Below are 22,613 nucleotides of genomic sequence, written 5' to 3'. Positions count from 1 at the left end.
TGTACTGAAGCAGAATTCTGATCATTATACAGCTGAAGATGCTGGGAAGGAAACATGCCATGCCATGCCAGCTACAGGAAATAGATTTTCTCTGTCCTCAGCTGCTGGTCTGCCTACTGTAGTACTCAGGAGCAAATAAGGGTAATGCATATTGTTGTTAGTTTTTGCTGTTTGAGAAAGAAATCTGTGATGTAATGCTTGTAATATTTGGTTGTTGGTCTCCTAGTATCAGTGAAGTGCCAGCAGGGCTGTTTCTTTAATAAAAGTCCATAATTGCGTGACATGCGTGTTTGATATGAATGCTTTAGTACGTGTTTATGGTGCAGTTATGACTTGGGACTGCCAGACACTGCCAGGTAAGGATATTATCACAATATGATAAGGATTGGGATTTTCAATGTTCCATTGTAATTCAAAGATTGTGAAAATAAAGCTCTGCAGGTAACTGTGGGTAACTGCGAGTCTGACTCTCTCAAAAATGCTATTGTGCTATTGATATAAAATGATATGAAACATTATGTATATACAACACCGTTTCCAAAAGAGTTGGCATGCTGTGTAAAATGTAAAGAAAAACAGAATGCAATGATGTGCAAATCATTTAAACCCTATATTCAACAGAAAATAGTCCAAAGAAAACATATAACATGTTGAAACTGAGATAACTTTGAATTTGATGCCTGCAACACTTTTCAAAAAAGCTGGGACATGGGCAACAAAAGACAGAAAAAAAGTTGTGTAATGCAAAAAAGATGAAAACTAGTGGAACATCTCACAAGTAATTAGGTAAGTAACATGACTGGGTATAAAAAGAGCATCCCAGAGAGGATAGGTCTATCATGAGTAAAGATCGGGGAGGGTTATTTCACTTCACACCAGCAATTGGTCTCCTCAGTTCCCAAACGCTTACAGAGTATTGTTAAAATAGGAGTTGAATCAACACAGTGGTAAACATACCCCTGTCCCAACTCTTTTTAAAACGTGTTGCTGGCATCAAATTCAAAATGGCATGTATTTTTCAAAAAAACGGAGCATTTCTCACTTTCAACATTTGATATGTTGTATGTGTACTAATATATACACACACACATTTCAGAGTGGCTTTTTATTGTGGCCAGCCTAAGGCACACCTGTGCAATAATCATGCTGTCTAATCAGCATCTTGATATGCCACGCCTGTGAGGTGGATGGATTATTTCGGCAAAGGAGAAGTGCTCACTAACACAGATTTAGACAGATTTGTGAACAATATTTGAGAGAAATAGGCCTTTTGTGTACATAGAGAAAGTCTTAGATCTTTGAGTTCAGCTCATGATAAATGGGGGCAAAAACAAAAGTGTAGCTTTTATAATTTTGGTCAGTATAAATTATATTATAAAATTAAATTATATTATTATATTATTTATATATATATATATATATATATATATATATATATATATATATATATATATATATATATATATATATATATATATATATATATATATAAATAATATAATTATATGAACTGAAACACCTTTTCCCTTTAAGATAGGTTATCTAAGCCTAATAAAATCTAAACATACACAGAGCCTATACTTAACATACCGAGAAACTCTGTTCCAGAGAGGGCCACACATGACACACTTGTAAAATAGGGTGGGATGCAACACACAGTCTGTCTATTCCTCAGAAATATCACAACAGGCCCTTGCATGAGTACTTCTCATGATCCTCATTGCATTTACATTTCCCAACTCTTCTTCCACTAGTTTCAGCTCAAATAAATCATTAAAAATGTGTACTTTGGTCAGCTGCTCCTCATCAGCATACCGGCCTACAAGATGACAGGGAATATTTTCACCACCGGATGTTTTTCTAAAATCATGTTTGACAACTCTCCCTCCATTTGTAAGATAGTCCTATTGTCCCTGGTTCAATTATCATTAGCTTCAAGTTCCGCATCTGCTTCCACTTTGGCCATCTTCCCACTCTGAAGTTCCATTGAAACTGAAAGCTTGGAGTCCCTGCTGCTTGCTTTCATACTGTTAGCTTCTTGATGTTGTTGGGTCAGTGCAGCCAAGCAAATAACATACAATGGCCTGACGTTCCTTTCCTTAAAGCTACGGCCATAGTTAAATAATTTCAGTAACATGTCTGAATTATAAGGAACATTCAGTTTAATTTCAACTGTGTTAAATACAATGCTCTACTATTTGCTTTACTATAAGACATTTACTATGGAATAATGTTGCTCATTGAGTCCGTTATGTTATGCTGAGCTCAGACCAGGGCTCACTGGCTCAGAGCTTGATTGTCCCTCAACATGGGCTCGCCCACAATGTCTTTGAGATAGCAGTTGAAAGTGTCTGTGGATAGCTCGGTTTTACGACCTAGCATTGTAAAAAGTCATGATGTTTACTTGGCGTGCTAATAGCAACCTTTAACAGAGCCGTGATTGTAGACCGGTGTATGTTTTGCATCTCCTTATAGAAACTCCTGCTGCCATTGTGCTCTGTAGGTTATCTGCTAGAGGCTTATCTAGCACTCAATCCTATAGTAGGTATCAGTATGAAAGCCCTCACAGAGCTAGAGTGTAAAATGTGGGCCTAAATGGCTGGTATAGTGACTTGTTTTCTTAAATCAATAGCCATCACTATCTGTCCCCAAATTGTCTTCCACTTTGGACACTAAGCCTGGGGTTTGTCTCATAATTATCTCCTAAATCACTCCGACAAAAGGAAGTCGGTCACTGGGACTAAGCGCTCAGTCTCCATGTGGATGACCTGACAAGGACAGCTGAGTTAGTTACCACCTGCTGACCGACACACACCCCACACACACATACCCGCAGCTGCTGCCACCTAGACAATGTCGGCGGTCACTTTTAGTGTGTGTGTGTGTGTGTGTTTTCCTCAGCCAGGGGTCATTTAAGCAGGCCCGGATTCCAGATTGATTCACTTGTCCTTACTCTCCTGACACCCTCTGATGTGCTGGTAGCTTAAGGCACTTTTCCAAACACTTTCAGTCATTGATGTTCTCAGCTTGTCATCCAGGTTGTCTACTGCCATAATTGTAAAGCTCTTTCTTACAATGGTATTTAGGGGACGGAATCAAGCAGAGCTTTATTTTAAATTTGCAATAATGCTTTGAGTTTCTGGGTGTGATGTCAACAGCAGCCAGTACCAAAGAAGAATGAAAACGTATGAATTCACTGCTCTAAGTCGCTCTGGATGTAAGTGCTGGTGATGTTGATGTGAGGGCCCGGGGTTACTCTAATGAATGATGAGTGTCATGAGATCTTTTAAGACCACATACCACATTGCCCTGCACCCTATGCATCACGCACCTACTGGCCAACACGCACCTACTGGCCCACACGCACCTACTGGCCAACACGCACCTACTGGCCAACACGCACCTACTGGCCAACACGCACCTACTGGCCCACACGCACCTACTGGCCAACACGCACCTACTGGCCCACACGCACCTACTGGCCAACACGCACCTACTGGCCAACACGCACCTACTGGCCAACACGCACCTTCTGACCCAAACGCACCTACTGGCCAACACGCACCTACTGGCCAACACGCACCTACTGGCCAACACGCACCTATTGGCCAACACGCACCTACTGGCCCACACGCACCTTCACCTACTGGCCAACACGCACCTACTGGCCAACACGCACCTACTGGCCAACACGCACCTACTGGCCAACACGCACCTACTGGCCAACACGCACCTTCTGACCCACACGCACCTACACCTACTGGCCAACACGCACCTACTGGCCAACACGCACCTACTGGCCCACACGCACCTACTGGCCAACACGCACCTACTGACCCACACGCACCTTCTGACCCACACGCACCTTCTGACCCACACGCACCTACTGGCCAACACGCACCTACTGGCCAACACACACCTACTGGCCAACACGCACCTACTGGCCCACACGCACCTACTGGCCCACACGCACCTACTGGTCAACACGCAACTACTGGCCCACACGCACCTACTGGCCAAAACGCACCTACTGGCCCACACGCACCTACTGGCCAAAACGCACCTACTGGCCAACACGTACCTACACCTACTGGCCCACACGCACCTACTGGCCAAAACGCACCTACTGGCCAACACGTACCTACTGGCCCACCCGCACCAACTGGCCCACCCGCACCTACTGGCCCACCCGCACCTACTGGCCCACCCGCACCTACTGGCCCACCCACACCTACTGACCAACATGCACCTATTGGCCAACACGCACCTACTGGCTCATCCGCACCTACTGGCCCACACGCACTTACTGGCCAACATGCACCTACTAGCCAACATGCACCTACTGGCCAACATGCACCTACTGGCCCACACGCACCTACTGGCCAACACGCACCTACACCTACTGGCCCACACGCACCTAGACCTACTGGCCCACACGCACCTACTGGCCAACACGCACCTACACCTACTGGCCCACACGCACCTAGACCTACTGGCCCACACGCACCTACTGGCCCACACGCACCTACTGGCCCACACGCACCTACTGGCCAACACGCACCTGCACCTACTGGCCAACACGCACCTACACCTACTGGCCAACACTCACCTACTGGCTCATCCGCACCTACTGGCCCACACGCACCTACTGGCCAACACGCACCTACTGGCCCACACCTACCTTGTCTCCCATCTAGGGAACGATCACCACAGACCCTGTTACCTTCAAAGGCAAATCAGGAGCAGGATGCAGGCTGCTTATCTTAGCGTATGTCTAGAAATCAGCACTGTCATCATACAGGGGTTCCTTACTTTTCACAGTTGACCCCTGCGTTCGTTATGTAATACTATACTGTACTCTGAATGCCTTGTGCTATCAGCATTAACATGACAGGCTGCCTAATATGACATCTCAGTGTAGGAGTTGAGGAAAACAAGCTTTGGCAGCAGGATGTGAAATTTACAAAGCCATTGCTCATATCTCCTCTACATGCTACTTCCTCTGGTCAATGAAACAGCTACGACCGGGCAGATGTTTGATCAAATCTGCGGAGGGAAGACGGGGAGGGGAGTTAAGAAGAGAGAATGAAAGAGCGTCAGAAAGAGACAGGGGAGAGTGGCTGTGTTGACAAAACAGTTTACAGAGGAGCAAACTACACAGTTAAACCCAAGCAACTAATGGAAAAACACCAAAAGAGAGCGATTTGAAACAGTGAAGGGAATCAAGCAAGTAATAAAGCAAAATTGAAGCGCTACCTTGCTATAAACAGAGAATACACAGTGGCAGAAAACCTGACCACTGTGACAGAACCAAAATGAAGGAAAGCAAACTCGGTGAGCATGGCCTTGCTATCAACGGAGGCCACCATAGGTTGAAATAGAGCTGAATCTCCCTTACCTCCTGCCAAATGAATGACCTCATTTGAGACACATAGATACTGTCCTGTATCCCATTGCTATAACAAAAGTAGTAGAACACAAACAACTCTGTGAATATAATTCATAAGCAAGTAATTTTTTCCCTTGTCATTCCTTGTTAATTGTTCCTGTTGCATGACGATTTTCATATTAATCTGTCTTTTTCATCATTAAATAAATACGTTTCTATATATTTGCTTTGGTTATGTATGTGGTAACGATTTTCATGCCATTAACATCAATTGCATTTTATTGAGAGAGATGGAGAGACGAAGATTGTTATAAAAGAATATAGATTAAGAGAGTGAAAGACAAAAACAGTGAGAGAGCATGAGAAGACCGAGAGAGAGAGTATGAGACACCGTACAGTGCTCCTGTGGCTTTATTTCCTATTACCTCTGTGGGCCTTTGAAGGACTTTATGGGCTGCAGTGATATTTGTTGGAGCCTGGCAATTTAACTCTGACAGCATACTGCGCCAGCTGGCCTGCTGTGAAGATACGGGCTGTCTATTTTTTGTTCCAGATTGCACATACTTCAGATTCTGCCACGACAAAACGAAAGCGCCCTGCTTCGGTAGCGCTCTCATCACCTGTCCCACATCTGTTTGTCTTCGATTCATCTGAATTTCTCTCACATCTGAAAACATTCTATCAGTGCATCAGCTTGTAATTCCAAACTACACAATCTCACTGGGTGATGACAGGACAGGTTGATATTCAGGATTGTAAACCAGAGTGAAGAGAGCAGTTCAACAAGATTTTTCACCTGTGATGCTGTTGGGTCTATAATTGGGTCTATGACAGCGCTGATCGGAACATGTAGGTTAGAGGTGTTGATAGTTATTTAATACTCCTTTCTCATGCACCACAACAGGCCCGGCATCTGAACTCAACCTGTGAGTGAATGGGATGCCAGAGTAGGAAGGGACAGTTAATATTAAGTACACTTGTAGTGTCTCCTTGACCCCTATCTTGGTTTCTCCTGTTATTAAAAGCAGTGCTGCTGCTGTCGCTATTTTCACTCTCTTAGAATAATCTGGACTGTGGGACTTTTGGGATGATTAAAAATACTGCTCTGGGCTCATGTCATGTAATGGCTTCTCCCACTGTGTGTTCACGAAACATCTTGTGAGTCTCAAACTATTCTGTGTCTCTGCCAGCTTTGCTTAGGCGGCCCTCTGTCGTCAGGTCTTGCTGAGAAAACTCAGAGGGTTTCTTTCACAAAGAGGTTTCATCAGTACACCCACCAACATCAGGAAACTTGACTTAATGTTCCCGCTTTAAAACAAAAAAGTATGACATTCAAATAGACATATCCCTATTGTCATTATTTGCAACCTAAACCCCAGTATAGCTTAAAAATTACATTTTGGTGGTATTATATTGTGTCAAGACCTGAATGCCGACATAATGTGGGATTCCGCTTCACAAAGGCTGCATCATTGCACACTTGCTGAAAAGGGCCATTGGAGGGTCTAATTAGCACCTAGACATGTTTACTCCCTCGGCTTTGAGCCAATTGGCAGAAACGGCGCTTGGCAGGCTGAGGGAAAGCGACTGATTTGGTATTTAGTTAGTGAAGAGAGATGTTCCACAAGCAAACTAAACATGGTATGAATTCATCATCTGTACAGCAAAGTTAAACTCCACAATTTACTGGAATGTTGTGTCTAGACCCTCATTATGCAGACCATCATTACCATGAAAAGTAATTCCTTTTTTAGGGCTATATTATTCTTTTGGCATGTTCATGGTTCATATGACAGGAACATGGGGACAGATTGAGAGATCTTCTCGCTAAGGAGTGTTTGGACACGCACGGCCGCACCAAAAGCAGCCGGTCTACTGGACCACTCCAGGCCACAAATTAAAGTAATTCCTGTTTTTTATACCACAAATAGTAGTTTGAGTCAGGCTGCTGTGAGGTAAGAAAGGATGTCATTGAAATGGTACAGGCCCTAGGGCACACGGTGTAACTGTAGTGGCTATTCTTAACCATACACTACTTTGAAGTCCAGAAGTCACACCGAATGAATGGTTGCTGTATCTTACCGGGGTTATGTTCAGTAGGGCAAACACACCCGAGAGGAACATCGTGGAACAGAGAACGAAATGAATGTATTGGGTGAATGAAGGTAGTATCTCCTTGTTTCAAAAGGTTTCAGAGCATTCTAAGCAGTTTCTTCCTGAACATTAACTTGCTCTGCATGCAAGGCCGACGTGAAGTCACTTCAGAGAGGGGATGTGCAGTGAACGGTTAAAATGGTGGGATCTTGTCTTAACACTTAAGTTGTATTGTAAGGTTGAATGGTCACAGCCCTTTTGTTAATGTCAGTCATATTGACCCTCCTCCATGGAATGGACGCCACTTATCAGTGATAGTATATCGCTCACATTATGAAAGGCTGGAAAAACTGGAATTTTCCTGTGAGTCATATCAAAGTTCACATCAAGATTTGTGTCACCATAGCTAAAGACTGAAATTTCATCGTAAAATTCAAAATCTGTACATTTGTTCAGTAGTAAATGAATGACCAATGGCATGCGGAGGACAGGTGTTAACATTTTATACATCATTTTCCTCTCGCTTTTCATCTTGTTTTCATCATGTTTTCATCCCTTCTCTGGCTGTATACTCCAAAGGGTAACCGTCCAAGTGGAACGTGGTAAGACAGAAAGTGGAACCGATTATTGAAGATGCTGTAAACAACCCAGTCAAGTCACAGGCCATGAGCTGTTAGGTAACACATTAAACACGCTCATGGCACCTGGTGGACTTTTGCACTTCCAAACAAACAGTTTGCATAATTTTAGGTTGTTTATTGAAAACCAAAAAAGGGTTTTTTAGGGCGATCCAGACCATTTGTGCAAATGATGAGTATTTTGGTCCGCTGTCTTGTAATGTGAACATCTTTATCTACTTTAATGCTGGGAAGAAGGGCTGAAGGGATGATGATTGTTTTTAGATCTGTAAGCAACTGAAGCTATCACCCTTAACTTTATTGGAGTGTTGCGCTGTAAAACCATCCGTGGTGTATAAGCTCCACTTCTGATCCTTATTAACAATAAGGTGAAATAATATAGTAATAAACATATCATTTACTTAAGAAATACTGTGGTTTGGTGTGTTTTTATGAGGTTAATCTGAAGATTGTAAAAATGCTTATCATGCAGGAAGTGATGTAATTGTAGCTCCATGTTGTCTTTACCGGTCCCTCAAGAGGGCACCATTTTCTTAAGATTATGATTTTACCTCGGTACATTCCACAAGCTCAGTGACTCTGGAGTCAACTTTCTTTATCCCCTAAGTTCTGTAGTGTCGGTGTGCAATTTTCATTAACAATGTTTTATGAATACATTTCACATTTGTTGAAACTGCTTCCTGTGGTGATTCAATGTTATTTTCGTAAGGATGTATTTGTTTAAAAACTCATTATTAGCTTCACCGCGATCAGCGTTGGTCATAAAAAAATGCAGCTTATTTTTTTTTCTGTGTCAGGGCGTTGAATATGGTTGTTGCCTTGGACAGACGTCGCCTGATTAATTAGTCATTTGCTCTCATGTATTATTACAATAAGCTCTGAAACTCAGTGAAGCCCCTAAAATCGTACCTCTGGATTGCCCACTTTACCCAGTGATGGACTGTGATGCACTGATTGGGTATGGAGTTGGAGTGTGAGTGAACAGGAGATTTATATAATCCAGACAGAACAGTTATCCTGAGAGGACGAGAATGAAGGAGTGCTGTAGCAGCGCTGCAGTCTTGCTGCAAAGCGTAGTGTCTGGTACTATGGATGCTGGAATTAAAACCATATATTTTCTGGTTTCCCTAGACACTATGACATGTAAACAGATCTCATCCCCTAGCTATGACACACAGCCCGTTAAAGCCTGGAACAACAGCCATTCGAAGATGGCACAGACCAGAACATTTGCTAGGCGAACCAAAAACCTTTAGACCTTTCAAAATGTTTTACCATCAAAGTTGGACTTTAGAATTCTTATGCCTTTGCAAGTTTATGAAGTCTGCAGCATGTTGCATAACCCCAAAGTGATCTTGATTGAAAGCATCTCAGAGTGCTAATTATGGATCCTGTGCCCATAATTGGCACTATTCATGACCTATTCCGTTAGCTAGAAGGCAGAACTGCTCCTAAGTTCGGCATTTAGGCCTACTGCTCTACCATGCATCATTCTGCAACCCTTGTCATAACCTGCTCATGATGTTGCAGAAGACATAGGAGCCCAGATTCAGACTCACTGATCCACTAAGCAGTAATGACTCCTCTCTAGCTTGACACACTTTATAGATGAACCAAATGGAAACGTCAGCTGAGATCCACTGACAGAGTTGGTGTCTTTTAGACAGATTTGGAAGTATAGGCCTATTTGACCTCCTGCCACTGCCTACTTTTCCATATGGTATTTTATGTTTTGTAGCCATAAGCTATAAGTATTTGTGTCTGGATTTTGATTGGTGTAATAATGGGAGTGCATCTGTTTTTGTTAGGCATGTGTGATGTGTATAGTTGACTTTTAATTGAGTTTTGCACTGTAAGATGTGCTATATTTGTGAATTGCAGACAAATGTTGCGGGCCTATAAATCTTCCATATATATTGGCTTTTGAAATCTTTTCACAGTAACATCTGACAGAATATACTGGCTCATATGTGTATTACTTAACATGGGTTCGCTACTCTGGGATGTACCAATCATTGCAGTGAAAATTATGTCTGTCAAGGTTCTGACTGACATGATGGTGATTGTCCAGATAATTTACCCACCTCTGAGTGAGTTGGAACATGGTGTAAACCCAGTTGTTTTCAGTAATTGACTAATGTTATGATTCATTGCGATTTTGAAATGTTGTTTATTCTGCTGACAAGTAGACGAGTAGCAGGTCTGGGCATCTAGACTGTGGCTATACCTGCCTTGCTGGGTGTTGATGCTGTGTCAGTCTGTGTCACTATTAAAAATACTTGTTGACAAAAGCTAAAGGGAATTCATTTCCATTCGTTAAAAATAATCAGTAAGTTGGTGTTATTAAAAGTATTATTGAAACATTCAGTAAAAGTAGTAAAACAAATTGTTTTGAATATAATAATTTCAGTGCTTGGAGCATCAATAAATACTTTTCAAAATTTTTTCAAGAAACCTGAGAATAAAGCTAAGAACCTCCCATCAACCTAAAAAAAATAAATAAGTCCCCTTAATGACATTACACTGGGGCCTTAAATAAACATGTGAGAAAACCTCTGAGTTGCTGTGGAAAACTTGACAGGACTCGTTCTGGATGTTATAAAAGAGGACTAGCGGCTGGCTACCCCTGGAGGCAGAGTAGCAGGCGGGCGGCCAGGCAGGCAACCAGCCAGCCAGGCAACCAGGCAGGAGGAGTCTGATCCTGGTAAACTCACACACGAGGTGCTTCTGCCACGGACCATGATGCACTTTCCCCCCGTGTCCACCGGGAGCTGACAACAGCTATGGAGATGTGGCACCTTTGGTGGCGTGAGGGGGAGCTTAACACTCACCTAGTGACGCGGATGTGCTGCATGGGTCAGTATCACGTCTCTTCCTGTTTCGCCTCCGCCCTAGGTCCGGGACGTGAGGGTAGGAAAGTGGTGACAGAGCGAGGAAGCTGGCTGCTCTGTTTCTCATTTAAAAGGCAACTAAAACATCTTCTATCCCGTTGTGTAATAGTGCTGTGTAGAAAGAAAGGGGTTATCTGTGCTATTTGCATTTCTGTTCCAAAATCCAAGGGTCTGGAGATTGTTTTGTGTTTTTATGAGTCAGGAGGTTTGTAAGAAGGTTTGTTATTGCTTTTTGAATGTTGTGTTTTTAATTTGATCTGCTGGGCTCGTGATTGGTTTCAATATTGGTCTGATGGTAACACCAGAAGGGCCTTTAGGCAGAGAGATGACATCGGGCGTATTTCAATCTGGTCTGAATCACGACTCTCACTCTGCAGCCTTCTCTCTCAGTCGTCCTGTGTGAGTAAGGTGACACAGAGAAAATTGTGGAGGATCTCTTCCCCGAAGTAATCTACTGTTTTGTAAAGCGCTGTGCTGTTTTGTCTTTTGTAACATACCTGGCTAAAGTTTGCCCTGACAGCCCACTGTACAGTCTTCATGTTTCCATTTCTATCATGAAGAGACTCCTATCTTTAAGAAGCTGCATGTGGAAGTGGACAGTCTAGTTGCCACGGATACAGGAAACACAAAATAATGTGGTTGACGAGTGCAATGCTGAGCCATGAGTAATGGAAGCTAAACCTCATGCACAGACGTTACTTATTCAATTACTCCCAAAAATATAAATCTTATTGGAGACTGCTGCGTTTACTGGAAAATAAAGAAGGGTGTAAAAGAAGTAGATTTTTTTTTTTTAACATATGTTTAGAGTGGTTCTTGATATTAAGGAGAGTGACAAATAAAGGGCTTATTCAAAAACAGTAGTTATTTGTGATTTACTACTATGAAATCACAATTCTGAATTCTGCCTGTGATGCAAATTATAATTCTCTATTGTCTGTCTTTCTGTCTGTCTGTAAATGACGTTGTGCTTGATCTATAAATGTGAAGTACTTTGCCAAAAATACATCTATTTCTGTGTCTTTCCTCAGATGAAAGAGACAGAGTGCAGAAAAAGACTTTTACAAAATGGATAAACCAACATCTCCTGAAGGTAAGAACAAAATGTCCACAGTGTCTCACTTTTATTTCCCAGTTCATCATTATGCCTAGTCTACATGTAGATTCATCTCTCTTTCCAGTGCATCTTGTTATTTATAAATCTGGTCCCAGGTGATTTCAGCCCTACCTCCCAGCCTAATTAGTGTGTTGTATCCCCACCTCTCTGTCCTCCCCCTGTAGACATCATGTCTTGTAATGGTTACCGTTTCCACAGCATTTAGTGTAATAGTGATGGTATAAGGATCCTGATAGCGTGAAGACAGGCTGGTTCATGTTATTTCCTATCAGTTTAGTCAAGATTACATTGTGTCATAGAATAATAATAAGGATAATAGACTGCCATCAGCAAACCGCAAGGTTTTTATATCGATGTAACTGATGACAGATGTTTAGTCGAAGATGACAGTGGAAGACAGTTACTGCTAACTTGCCAGAATTTGTACTACCTGCTTATCGGTTGATGAGCCCCAGCTTTTTTCACCAGACTTGCAAGAGACTAGGGACTTGGATATACAAATTTGTTGGACCTAAAGTGGGATTGGATGAAATGATGAACAGTGGTAGTATATACAACACTGCGTAATTGAAATGCAGCAATTGTGGCACGCATTTCTTTAACTGTCCCCGGCTTGCAAAGGAAGCTCACATATTTGCAGGGTTAAGTGAGTGGTTATGCAAACTCATCATGTTTATTCGGAATTGGATTAAAACTGTATATGCAAAACATGCATATACAGTGGATATAAAAAGTCTACACACCCCTGTTAAAATGCCATGTTTTTGTAATGTAAAAGAATGAGACAAAGATGAATTATGTCAGAACCTTTTCCACTTTTAATGTGACCTATAATCAATTGAAAAAAAAACTGAAATCTTCAAGGGGGCAAAATGAAAAATAAAAACCTTACAATAACCTGGTTGCATAAGTGTGCACACCCTCTTATAACTGGGGATGTGGCAGTGTTCATAATTAACCGATCACATTCAAACCCATGTTAAATAGATCAATAGTTAAATAGATAAGAGTTATTACACACCTGCCATCATTAAAGTGACTCTGATTAATCACGAAACAAGGTCAGCTGTTCTAGTAGGATTTTCCTGACATTTTCTTAGTTGCATCTCAGAGCAAAAGCCATGGTCCGCAGAGAGATCCAAACCATCAGACGGATCTCATTTTTGAAAGATATCAGTCAGGAGAAGGGTACAAAATAATTTCCAAAGCATTAGATATACCATGGAACACAGTGAAGACAGTCATCATCAAGTGGAGAAAATATGGCACAACAGAGAGATTACCAAGAACTGGACATCCCTCCAAAATTTATGAAAAGACGGGAAGAAAACTGGTCAGGGAGGCTTCCAAGAGGCCTAAAGCAACATTAAAGGAACTGCAGGAATTTCTGGCAAGTACTGGCTGCTTGCTACATGTGACAGCAATCTCCTGTATTCTTCATATGAATGGGCTATTCGGTAGGGTGGCAAGACGGAAGCCTTTTCTTACAAAGAAAAACATCCATGCCCGGCTGAAGTTTTCAAAAACAAACATCAAGTCCCCCAAAAGCATGTGTTACCATATGTGTTATGGTCTGATGAAACCAAGGTTTAACTTTTTGACCATAGTTCCAAAAGATATGTTTGGTGCAAAAACAACACTGCACATCACCCAAAGAACACCATACCCACAGTGAAGCATGGTGGTGGCAGCATCATGCTTTGGGGCTGTTTTCTTCAGCTGGAACCATAGCCTTAATCAAGGTGGGGGGACTTATGAACAGTTCCAAATACCAGGCAATTTTGCCACAAAACCTTCAGGCGTCTGTTAGAAAGCTGAAGATGAAGACGAAGTTCACTTCAGATGGTAGAGTCAGAATTAGGCGTAAACAGAATGAGAACATGGATCCATCATGCCTTGTTACCACAGTGCAGGCTGGTGGTGGTGGTGTAATGGTGTGGGGGGTGTTTTCTTGGCACACTTTAGGCCCCTTAGTGCCAATTGGGCATCGTTTAAATGCCACGGCCTACCTGAGCATTGTTTCTGACCATGTCCATCCCGTTATGACCACCATGTGAGCATCCTCTGATGGCTACTTCCAGCAGATAATGCACCATGTCACAAAGCACGAATCATTTCAAATTGGTTTCTTGAAAATGACAATGAGTTCACTGTGCTGAAATGGCCCCCACAGTCACCAGATCTCAACCCAATAGAGCATCTTTGGGATGTGGTGGAACGGGAGCTTCGTGCCCTGGATGTGCATCCCACAAATCTGCATCAACTGCAAGATGCTATCCTATCAATATGGGCCAACATTTCTAAAGAATGCTTTCAGCACCTTGTTGAATCAATGCCACGTAGAATTAAGGCAGTTCTGAAGGCGAAAGGGGGTCAAACACAGTATTAGTATGGTGTTCCTAATAATCCTTTAGGTGAGTGTATATATATATATATATATATATATATATATATATATATATATATATACTTAAACTTATTAGTTTAAGGGTGTGCACACTTATGCAACCAGGTTATTGTGAGTTTTTATTTTTTCCCCTCAAAGATTTCAGTTTGTTTTTCAATTGAATTGTTCACGTTATAGGTTATGTTAATGGTGGATAAAGTTCTGTAATGATTTATATTTTGAGTACACTCATTTGAAAACGAGGACAAATTCAAGGCTAAAGTATAAGAAACCGTTGTAAAATCTGATGAACATTTGAAATCATCAACAACCACATGCATAAAATATCCAGGCTTTGCATTACACCTCTACATACAGTCAATACCTGATTTCAAGCATTATTTATGCTTTAACATTACCCACCCAGCCATGTTTTCTTCCACCACACTGTGGTGGAGTGCTCCAAATCACTCTTGTGTACTCACCAGGAACTGGAATTGTTCTGGTTAATCTGCTGAGGAATTAGGGAAAATCTAGTCATAGAGGCTGGCAGAGTAACAAGTGTCTGCATGTCCTCACAAAATGATTTTCCCAATTCTACAGCACTGCAGTTCTGTGTCAATATAATGAAAAGTATTTACCTTGATTTTGCTTATGACCTGAGAAAGCATAAAATATATGATGCAATGTATTTATTACGCATGCATGTCCATGCTATGTTATTGTGCAACATGCTTAGGGAGGGATCTTTATAATCCCCTTTTTGTCAGTTATTCAAGTGATTTAGCCTGATTATTTGGTCTGTGTCAAAAGTGTTGTAAAGCTTCAGAGCTAACACATGGCACAGCTTTGTGTCAATGTGATACCATTTGGAGGTACATTTTATGTCCATGGGAAATTGCTGCAGGATTATTCATAAATTTATGCCGATAAATTGGTGTCGTGGGATTATTTCTCATTTCATGTGGATAGGTTTGGGATTATATTTGTAATACTACGCGACGGCATGAGCAGGAGGTGGAATATTTAGGCTCAATAATTAGTCTTTCAACATCTCAGATATTGAGGCCTGTACAAACTGGAATGCTAAATCTATATTTTGGAGTTAACTCTTCCACAGCTAAGGCCTTTTTTTCTTCCGTACCTCTGTCAGCTGTGGCTAGCGTCAGAATGCCTTGTCTGGAGTGAAATTGTCTGTTGGATTTGGGGAAGTTTGATCCTCTAATAATAGGGGGAGCCATGACGGAGGAGGTCTATTTTGGCCCACAGCTGTGCCTGCTAGTCGGCATTATTCTGTTAGGTACAACCAAGTCACTGGGCGGCCAGGGAATTTCACATGCCTGTGGAAATCAGGTCAGGAAGAGGAGGAGGTGGGCCTACTGGGAACAAAACGTTTTTTGAGTGTGGGGGACAGAATGGAAGTGCTTTGAGTGCCGTGGATATGGGTAGTAGCCATGTGCTTTCTCTTATTTCTGTTATGTTGAGGCAGGGCATCCTCCCACCCCTTTGTTCCAAGGCAGGGCTCTCTCTGTTATTCTGAGGCAGGGCACTCTCTGTCTGTTATGTCGAGGCAGGGCTCTCTCTATTTTGTGGAGGCAAGTGAAAGGGCAGTATTTTGGTAAGGCGTTGGCTTTTATATCTTTAAGAGAGAAATGTTCTAACGATAGCCTGTGTAGTCTGGTTGACAACTGACTCAAAGTCCTTCTGACTTTACATTCTGGAAGGTGTGTTTTGACGTAATCGTTAAGAAGCTTTGATAATGAAGACTATGCTCACTGCTGGTTGGTTGGATATACCTGTTTGGAATTGAACAAATCATGATCTGTGTTTTAGAAAAAACCCGCCCTCACAAAACCAAACTCATGTGTACTTCCAAAATCTTTTAGTGGAGCGAACTGATGCAGAAGCCTTGCGGCGTTGCACATGCAAATTGCTAGCTCTCCCTGTGCTGTGGCGAACGTAGGTGAACTGTGGGGATCCAGTGGTCCTGGCGGCAGCTTCCCTATCACACATAAAAGCCGTCGCTACGCATTTGGCTTTTCTTTATAATCAAACATTTCTGGAGTACCGGAGTTTGGCATAATGATGAAAAAAGAACAAGAAATTGCCGTTTAGACTGCCTGTCTGTTTCTTGCATGGGTTTGATATGCTACCTGAATAAGTGGCCTAAATAAACAGCCTGTTCGTGGCATACTAATATTTGCATTAGTCTGCTGTTACAGTAGGCACGTTCAACATGTCTATTTGTGTCAAGTTCAATACTACACCAGACAATGTTTCAGAGCGAGCAGTTTTCGATATAGGAAGGTATACTACACATTGGCAGAACCTTTGCAATCTATATATCGTCTGATGAAGGAAAAGATATGCAGACACTCTTTATCACAAATGTCTTAAATGATCTGGTCCTTTGCATTTAGCTATATGACTAAGCACTGTCTTACCCACCCATGTCATTTAGTGAGAAAAAGAGGCAAGCTCCTGTCAGTCAGGTTTTCTGAAACAGGTTTCGGCAAAGCTCTAAATGACAGCGTATTTTAAAATAAGCACATGGAGAGTTTGACTGGATGTGTGTTTATGACTGAGTAGAGGTTTATCAAAGGGTGAAAAATGAGAAGAGACAGGGTTGCAGTTGCTCTTTTTAATGGAATGATAGTAGTATTTACCCTACCTTTAAGGCACATTTAAAGGTTACAGTTTTGATGGTAACTAGGCTTACTGACTGAACCGGTATTAGTGAAGCCTGTGAAAGATATTGAGTAGATGGGGATCAGACTTGGGTCAAATACTTGACCCAAAAACGTAAAAATACCTGAGCATGATCTGAACTTATTTTGCTTCCGTGCTTCAATGTAACTAGCGGAACAGTCCCAAAAGATCCAAATGCAAGGCAGTGTGGCAGTTTTTGACATTCCAATATTCAATTTCATTATTATTTTACATAGTTGTTCTCTTGTTTATTACACCGCCCAACCCCTGGCACACCATAATTATTTAAACAACTGAAAATAATAATCAGTAATCTTCTATGTTTCTAGGTACGGAAGCATATAAATGACCTGTACGAAGACCTTCGGGATGGACATAACCTGATCTCACTGCTGGAAGTCCTATCTGGCGAGTCATTGGTGAGTAGGTTGTGGTCTTGGTGCTTTCGCCTGTTCTCATCCATCGACATGTTTAGTTGTCAGACGGGATGTTAAAAAGGAACCCTATTTCATAGGGAACCACTTTTGACTAGAGCCCATTTGGGAACAGAGTGTCATTTTATTGGACTGTTTATTTAGGGGGAATGTACCTTTTATTGAATGTGAGATTAGAACAGTGGCACATACAGTAGTGTGTGGTAAGCCATGCTTCTTAACCCTAAGGTAACACAATTCATTCTAATTATGCAATTCTATTAATTTAATGGGTGTTTTCATATATTAATCACAACACAGTCTCACCATCAATTTGCTCATGATCGTAATTGATTTAATTTTAGTGAGACCTGATTTGAAAATTCACAAATTAAAATGTTTGTGCAAAAATGCATTAGAATGTAAAGGTTCCACCATTAAAGTTCAGCATATGTTTGGCACCGATTAAACAGCTGATTATGACATGCAGGTTACACTGTAGCTCTGTCATTGTCTCCTCCAGGCCTTTCCACATTCAACAACCTGGACCATGAGACTGTAGCTCTGTCATTGTCTCCTCCAGGCCTTTCCACATTCAACAACCTGGACCATGAGACTGTAGCTCTGTCATTGTCTCCTCCAGGCCTTTCCACATTCAACATGCTGGACCATGAGACTGTAGCTCTGTCATTGTCTCCTCCAGGCCTTTCCACATTCAACAACCTGGACCATGAGACTGTAGCTCTGTCATTGTCTCCTCCAGGCCTTTCCACATTCAACAACCTGGACCATGAGACTGTAGCTCTGTCATTGTCTCCTCCAGGCCTTTCCACATTCAACAACCTGGACCATGAGACTGTAGCTCTGTCATTGTCTCCTCCAGGCCTTTCCACATTCAACAACCTGGACCATGAGACTGTAGCTCTGTCATTGTCTCCTCCAGGCCTTTCCACATTCAACATGCTGGACCATGAGACTGTAGCTCTGTCATTGTCTCCTCCAGGCCTTTCCACATTCAACAACCTGGACCATGAGACTGTAGCTCTGTCATTGTCTCCTCCAGGCCTTTCCACATTCAACAACCTGGACCATGAGACTGTAGCTCTGTCATTGTCTCCTCCAGGCCTTTCCACATTCAACAACCTGGACCATGAGACTGTAGCTCTGTCATTGTCTCCTCCAGGCCTTTCCACATTCAACAACCTGGACCATGAGACTATAGCTCTGTCATTGTCTCCTCCAGGCCTTTCCACATTCAACAACCTGGACCATGAGACTGTAGCTCTGTCATTGTCTCCTCCAGGCCTTTCCACATTCAACAACCTGGACCATGAGACTGTAGCTCTGTCATTGTCTCCTCCAGGCCTTTCCACATTCAACAACCTGGACCATGAGACTGTAGCTCTGTCATTGTCTCCTCCAGGCCTTTCCACATTCAACAACCTGGACCATGAGACTGTAGCTCTGTCATTGTCTCCTCCAGGCCTTTCCACATTCAACAACCTGGACCATGAGACTGTAGCTCTGTCATTGTCTCCTCCAGGCCTTTCCACATTCAACAACCTGGACCATGAGACTGTAGCTCTGTCATTGTCTCCTCCAGGCCTTTCCACATTCAACAACCTGGACCATGAGACTGTAGCTCTGTCATTGTCTCCTCCAGGCCTTTCCACATTCAACATGCTGGACCATGAGACTGTAGCTCTGTCATTGTCTCCTCCAGGCCTTTCCACATTCAACAACCTGGACCATGAGACTGTAGCTCTGTCATTGTCTCCTCCAGGCCTTTCCACATTCAACAACCTGGACCATGAGACTGTAGCTCTGTCATTGTCTCCTCCAGGCCTTTCCACATTCAACAACCTGGACCATGAGACTGTAGCTCTGTCATTGTCTCCTCCAGGCCTTTCCACATTCAACAACCTGGACCATGAGACTATAGCTCTGTCATTGTCTCCTCCAGGCCTTTCCACATTCAACAACCTGGACCATGAGACTGTAGCTCTGTCATTGTCTCCTCCAGGCCTTTCCACATTCAACAACCTGGACCATGAGACTGTAGCTCTGTCATTGTCTCCTCCAGGCCTTTCCACATTCAACAACCTGGACCATGAGACTGTAGCTCTGTCATTGTCTCCTCCAGGCCTTTCCACATTCAACAACCTGGACCATGAGACTGTAGCTCTGTCATTGTCTCCTCCAGGCCTTTCCACATTCAACAACCTGGACCATGAGACTGTAGCTCTGTCATTGTCTCCTCCAGGCCTTTCCACATTCAACAACCTGGACCATGAGACTGTAGCTCTGTCATTGTCTCCTCCAGGCCTTTCCACATTCAACATGCTGGACCATGTGACAGTAGCTCTGTCATTGTCACCTCCAGGCCTTTTCACATTCAACATGCTGGACCATGAGACTGTAGCTCTGTCATTGTCTCCTCCAGGCCTTTCCACATTCAACATGCTGGACCATGAGACTGTAGCTCTGTCATTGTCTCCTCTAGGCCTTTCCACATTCAACATGCTGGACCATGTGACAGTAGCTCATTCGTAGTGTGGTTATTGTGTACCTAGGCTCCTAATGCATCCTGTTTAGGAGGGATTTCAGCACATTCTTACATAATGCAGCCTGTAGATGATTTAGAGACACGTTGTTTTTGACTTGTGTGTTAAGGGCAGGGTGTCCCTGGGTGCAGGCGAGACACAGAGGTATTCCAGCTGCATAGTGCGTTTCATTGAGTGTCACGCCCTCTTTGCTCCCGACAGACAACATTTTTCACATTGTAACTGTTCCATTCAGCTGTTTTTCCAAAGGTCTTCTAGAGATGAACTAATATGTAGCTACTTTAGCTGCAGTTAAAGCTGGTGAAAGTGCTGTTTCTGTCGTTACAGTCAAGTTCCAGACAGACTTAGAATCACCGAGAGAATCAGGCTTCAAACAGAAGCAATCTGAAGTAAACTAAGCATTCCATTAATCCAGCTCCTGTGTAACCCTAATCAAATGTCTGATGTAGCCTAAGTAAAGATACCACTGCAGTTTCAGAGTCTACGGATAAACAAATAGAGGAATCAAGTATCATGAAAATGTGCATCAAATCCCAAAATACAGGATGTACAAGTCAGGTTTCACAAAAACGTACAACATCCGTGACATGACTTTTTGTATGTTTATGGGCAAATTGATTAGGAGACTGTTGATTACTCTGTGTAACAGTAAAATTAAAGTAAAATGTGCTTTAAGGCCTAATTTGCTAGATACATCTTTTATCACTTTTGTTGTTTATTACTTGGGTTTGTTAATCTTTCAGAAATCTCTTGGGGAAGGACCAGAATGTATTTTTTTTTCTTTTTTACAAACAAAACACATATAGCCCTTAAATGCCTACACAGTATATCTCGTAGTGATAGCATCAATCAGATGGGTTGACGAGGCAAATATGTGAAAACACCCTAAGATCATTAATGCTTCAAGGCTAAGGCAAACTAACAGCATTACAATGCCTGTTTCCCAGCGTTTGTAATGATGTTGTGTTTTAAGCTAAACATGACTTCACAGAAATGACATATGGATGGGTGAAGTAGACCTCGAATCTTGATTGTTGTCACTTCATGATAACTGAATTACAGTCATGGGTGGGGGTTCAATGCCATTGTTGTTTACTGGTGCCTAGCCGCATTTGTTCTCTGTGAATAAAATAAGGAGAAAACAAGTTCCTTCAAATATAGGCGAAGCTGATAATTCACCTCAAAGTCTACCTTCTTTAATTTATATCCTGTTTCATCTGTCCTCTTCTCTCCTCTGTTTCTTCCCTTTTTGATTGCTTCTGTTCATTTGGTGTCCTTCTATTCATTTGTCCAACTTAATGTCCGTGCCTCCTTGTGTTTGTTTTCCTGCATTCGCGTTCACTCTGGTAAGCCACGGGAGCGTGACTTCCTGAAGACATTGCGGTTGGTGAGTTCGGCTGAAGCATGTGCGGTTGGGCAGCATGGAGGTGCGGAGGATGATGATCAGGGGGTAGGTGTGGTTCGCCATCCTCCCCCCCGTAACACTGTAACGCAGCTCGTGGTGTGGACATTAACAAAAGTGGAGCAACAATCCCACCGCTGTCGTTTCACTTCAGTGGAGCGCAGCAAAAGCACCAAAGCAGACTGTTTTGTGGAGTGTTTTTTCTTAGATTCTATGATGCTAGTTAATATGCAACACTGTGCTTGATGCTGATTGGTAGAATAGCGAGTGGGCCTACTTCATTGCTTTAGAAAATGCTAGCCGAGAAGATCTGAGATAGATTACCTGATGGACATGTGCTTGGCTTATAAACTGGAGGCCCAGGCTCCTGTGCTATTGATTTGTTGTCCAAGAAAATTTGTTTGGATTGGATTGCAAGCGCATGCACAAATCAACCATATGCTAAGCTAGAGCTCCACCTGAATAAGTCCAACCTCAATTGCTTTGTGGATCATTGAGTCATACATTGAAACTGAATGTGAAACTTTATAAACAATTGGACTCTTTCTAGAAGATATGCCCAAACAAGGCTGCTTGGATAAAGGCGCCAAGTTGAATGAAATGGAGCCGTTGAGGAAAATGCTTTTGAATGTGAATGTTGTCACTCTGTAATGGAGGTGAAAGGAGTTCCTTTGCCTCGTCTCTTGGCCAGCCAGGAGAATAATGACTGAATGCGAAGGGCTATGCTGCAGACCAACCCATGGCATTCAGCTGCTGGGTATTGCCAGGGGACTGTGAAACAGTTTACATCTCATTACCTCACGCTATGGCCCCCCCATCATTGTCCATATAAGTATGTCTATCACAGGGGTTTGGCTATCTTTCCACACACACCACAACAGTGTCCTTACAGCAAAATGAGTCCTAGATGCTTTTTTGGATTTGGGAAAGGACTTGATTTGAGGTGTTATCAATATTCACTGAAATACATCTAGTCAGACCTGCTGGTTTAGTCTAACATTTTATTCTCA

General features: G+C 42.5%; 1 protein-coding gene across 26 annotated transcripts in view; it reads left to right on the top strand.

The window, feature by feature from the left end:
* The window catches only part of dst (dystonin), a 143,473-nt gene that overhangs the window by 21,009 nt on the left and 99,851 nt on the right, over positions 1-22,613 (top strand). For 21 of the 26 annotated variants that reach the window (XM_029120388.2, XM_029120385.2, XM_029120382.2 and 18 more), the window contains 3 exons: positions 12,044-12,105; positions 17,554-17,643; positions 21,553-21,651. In XM_029120388.2, coding sequence (XP_028976221.2) covers positions 12,044-12,105; positions 17,554-17,643; positions 21,553-21,651 — 251 coding nt within the window. The remainder of the gene's footprint in view (positions 1-12,043; positions 12,106-17,553; positions 17,644-21,552; positions 21,652-22,613) is intronic. The other 5 variants (XM_029120373.2, XM_029120392.2, XM_029120391.2 and 2 more) reach the window with 2 other exon arrangements.

Source organism: Esox lucius, chromosome 6 (assembly GCF_011004845.1).
Source record: "Esox lucius isolate fEsoLuc1 chromosome 6, fEsoLuc1.pri, whole genome shotgun sequence".
In the NCBI taxonomy this organism is placed as follows: Eukaryota; Metazoa; Chordata; class Actinopteri; order Esociformes; family Esocidae; genus Esox; species Esox lucius.
This window is presented reverse-complemented; position numbering and strand designations above follow the sequence as displayed.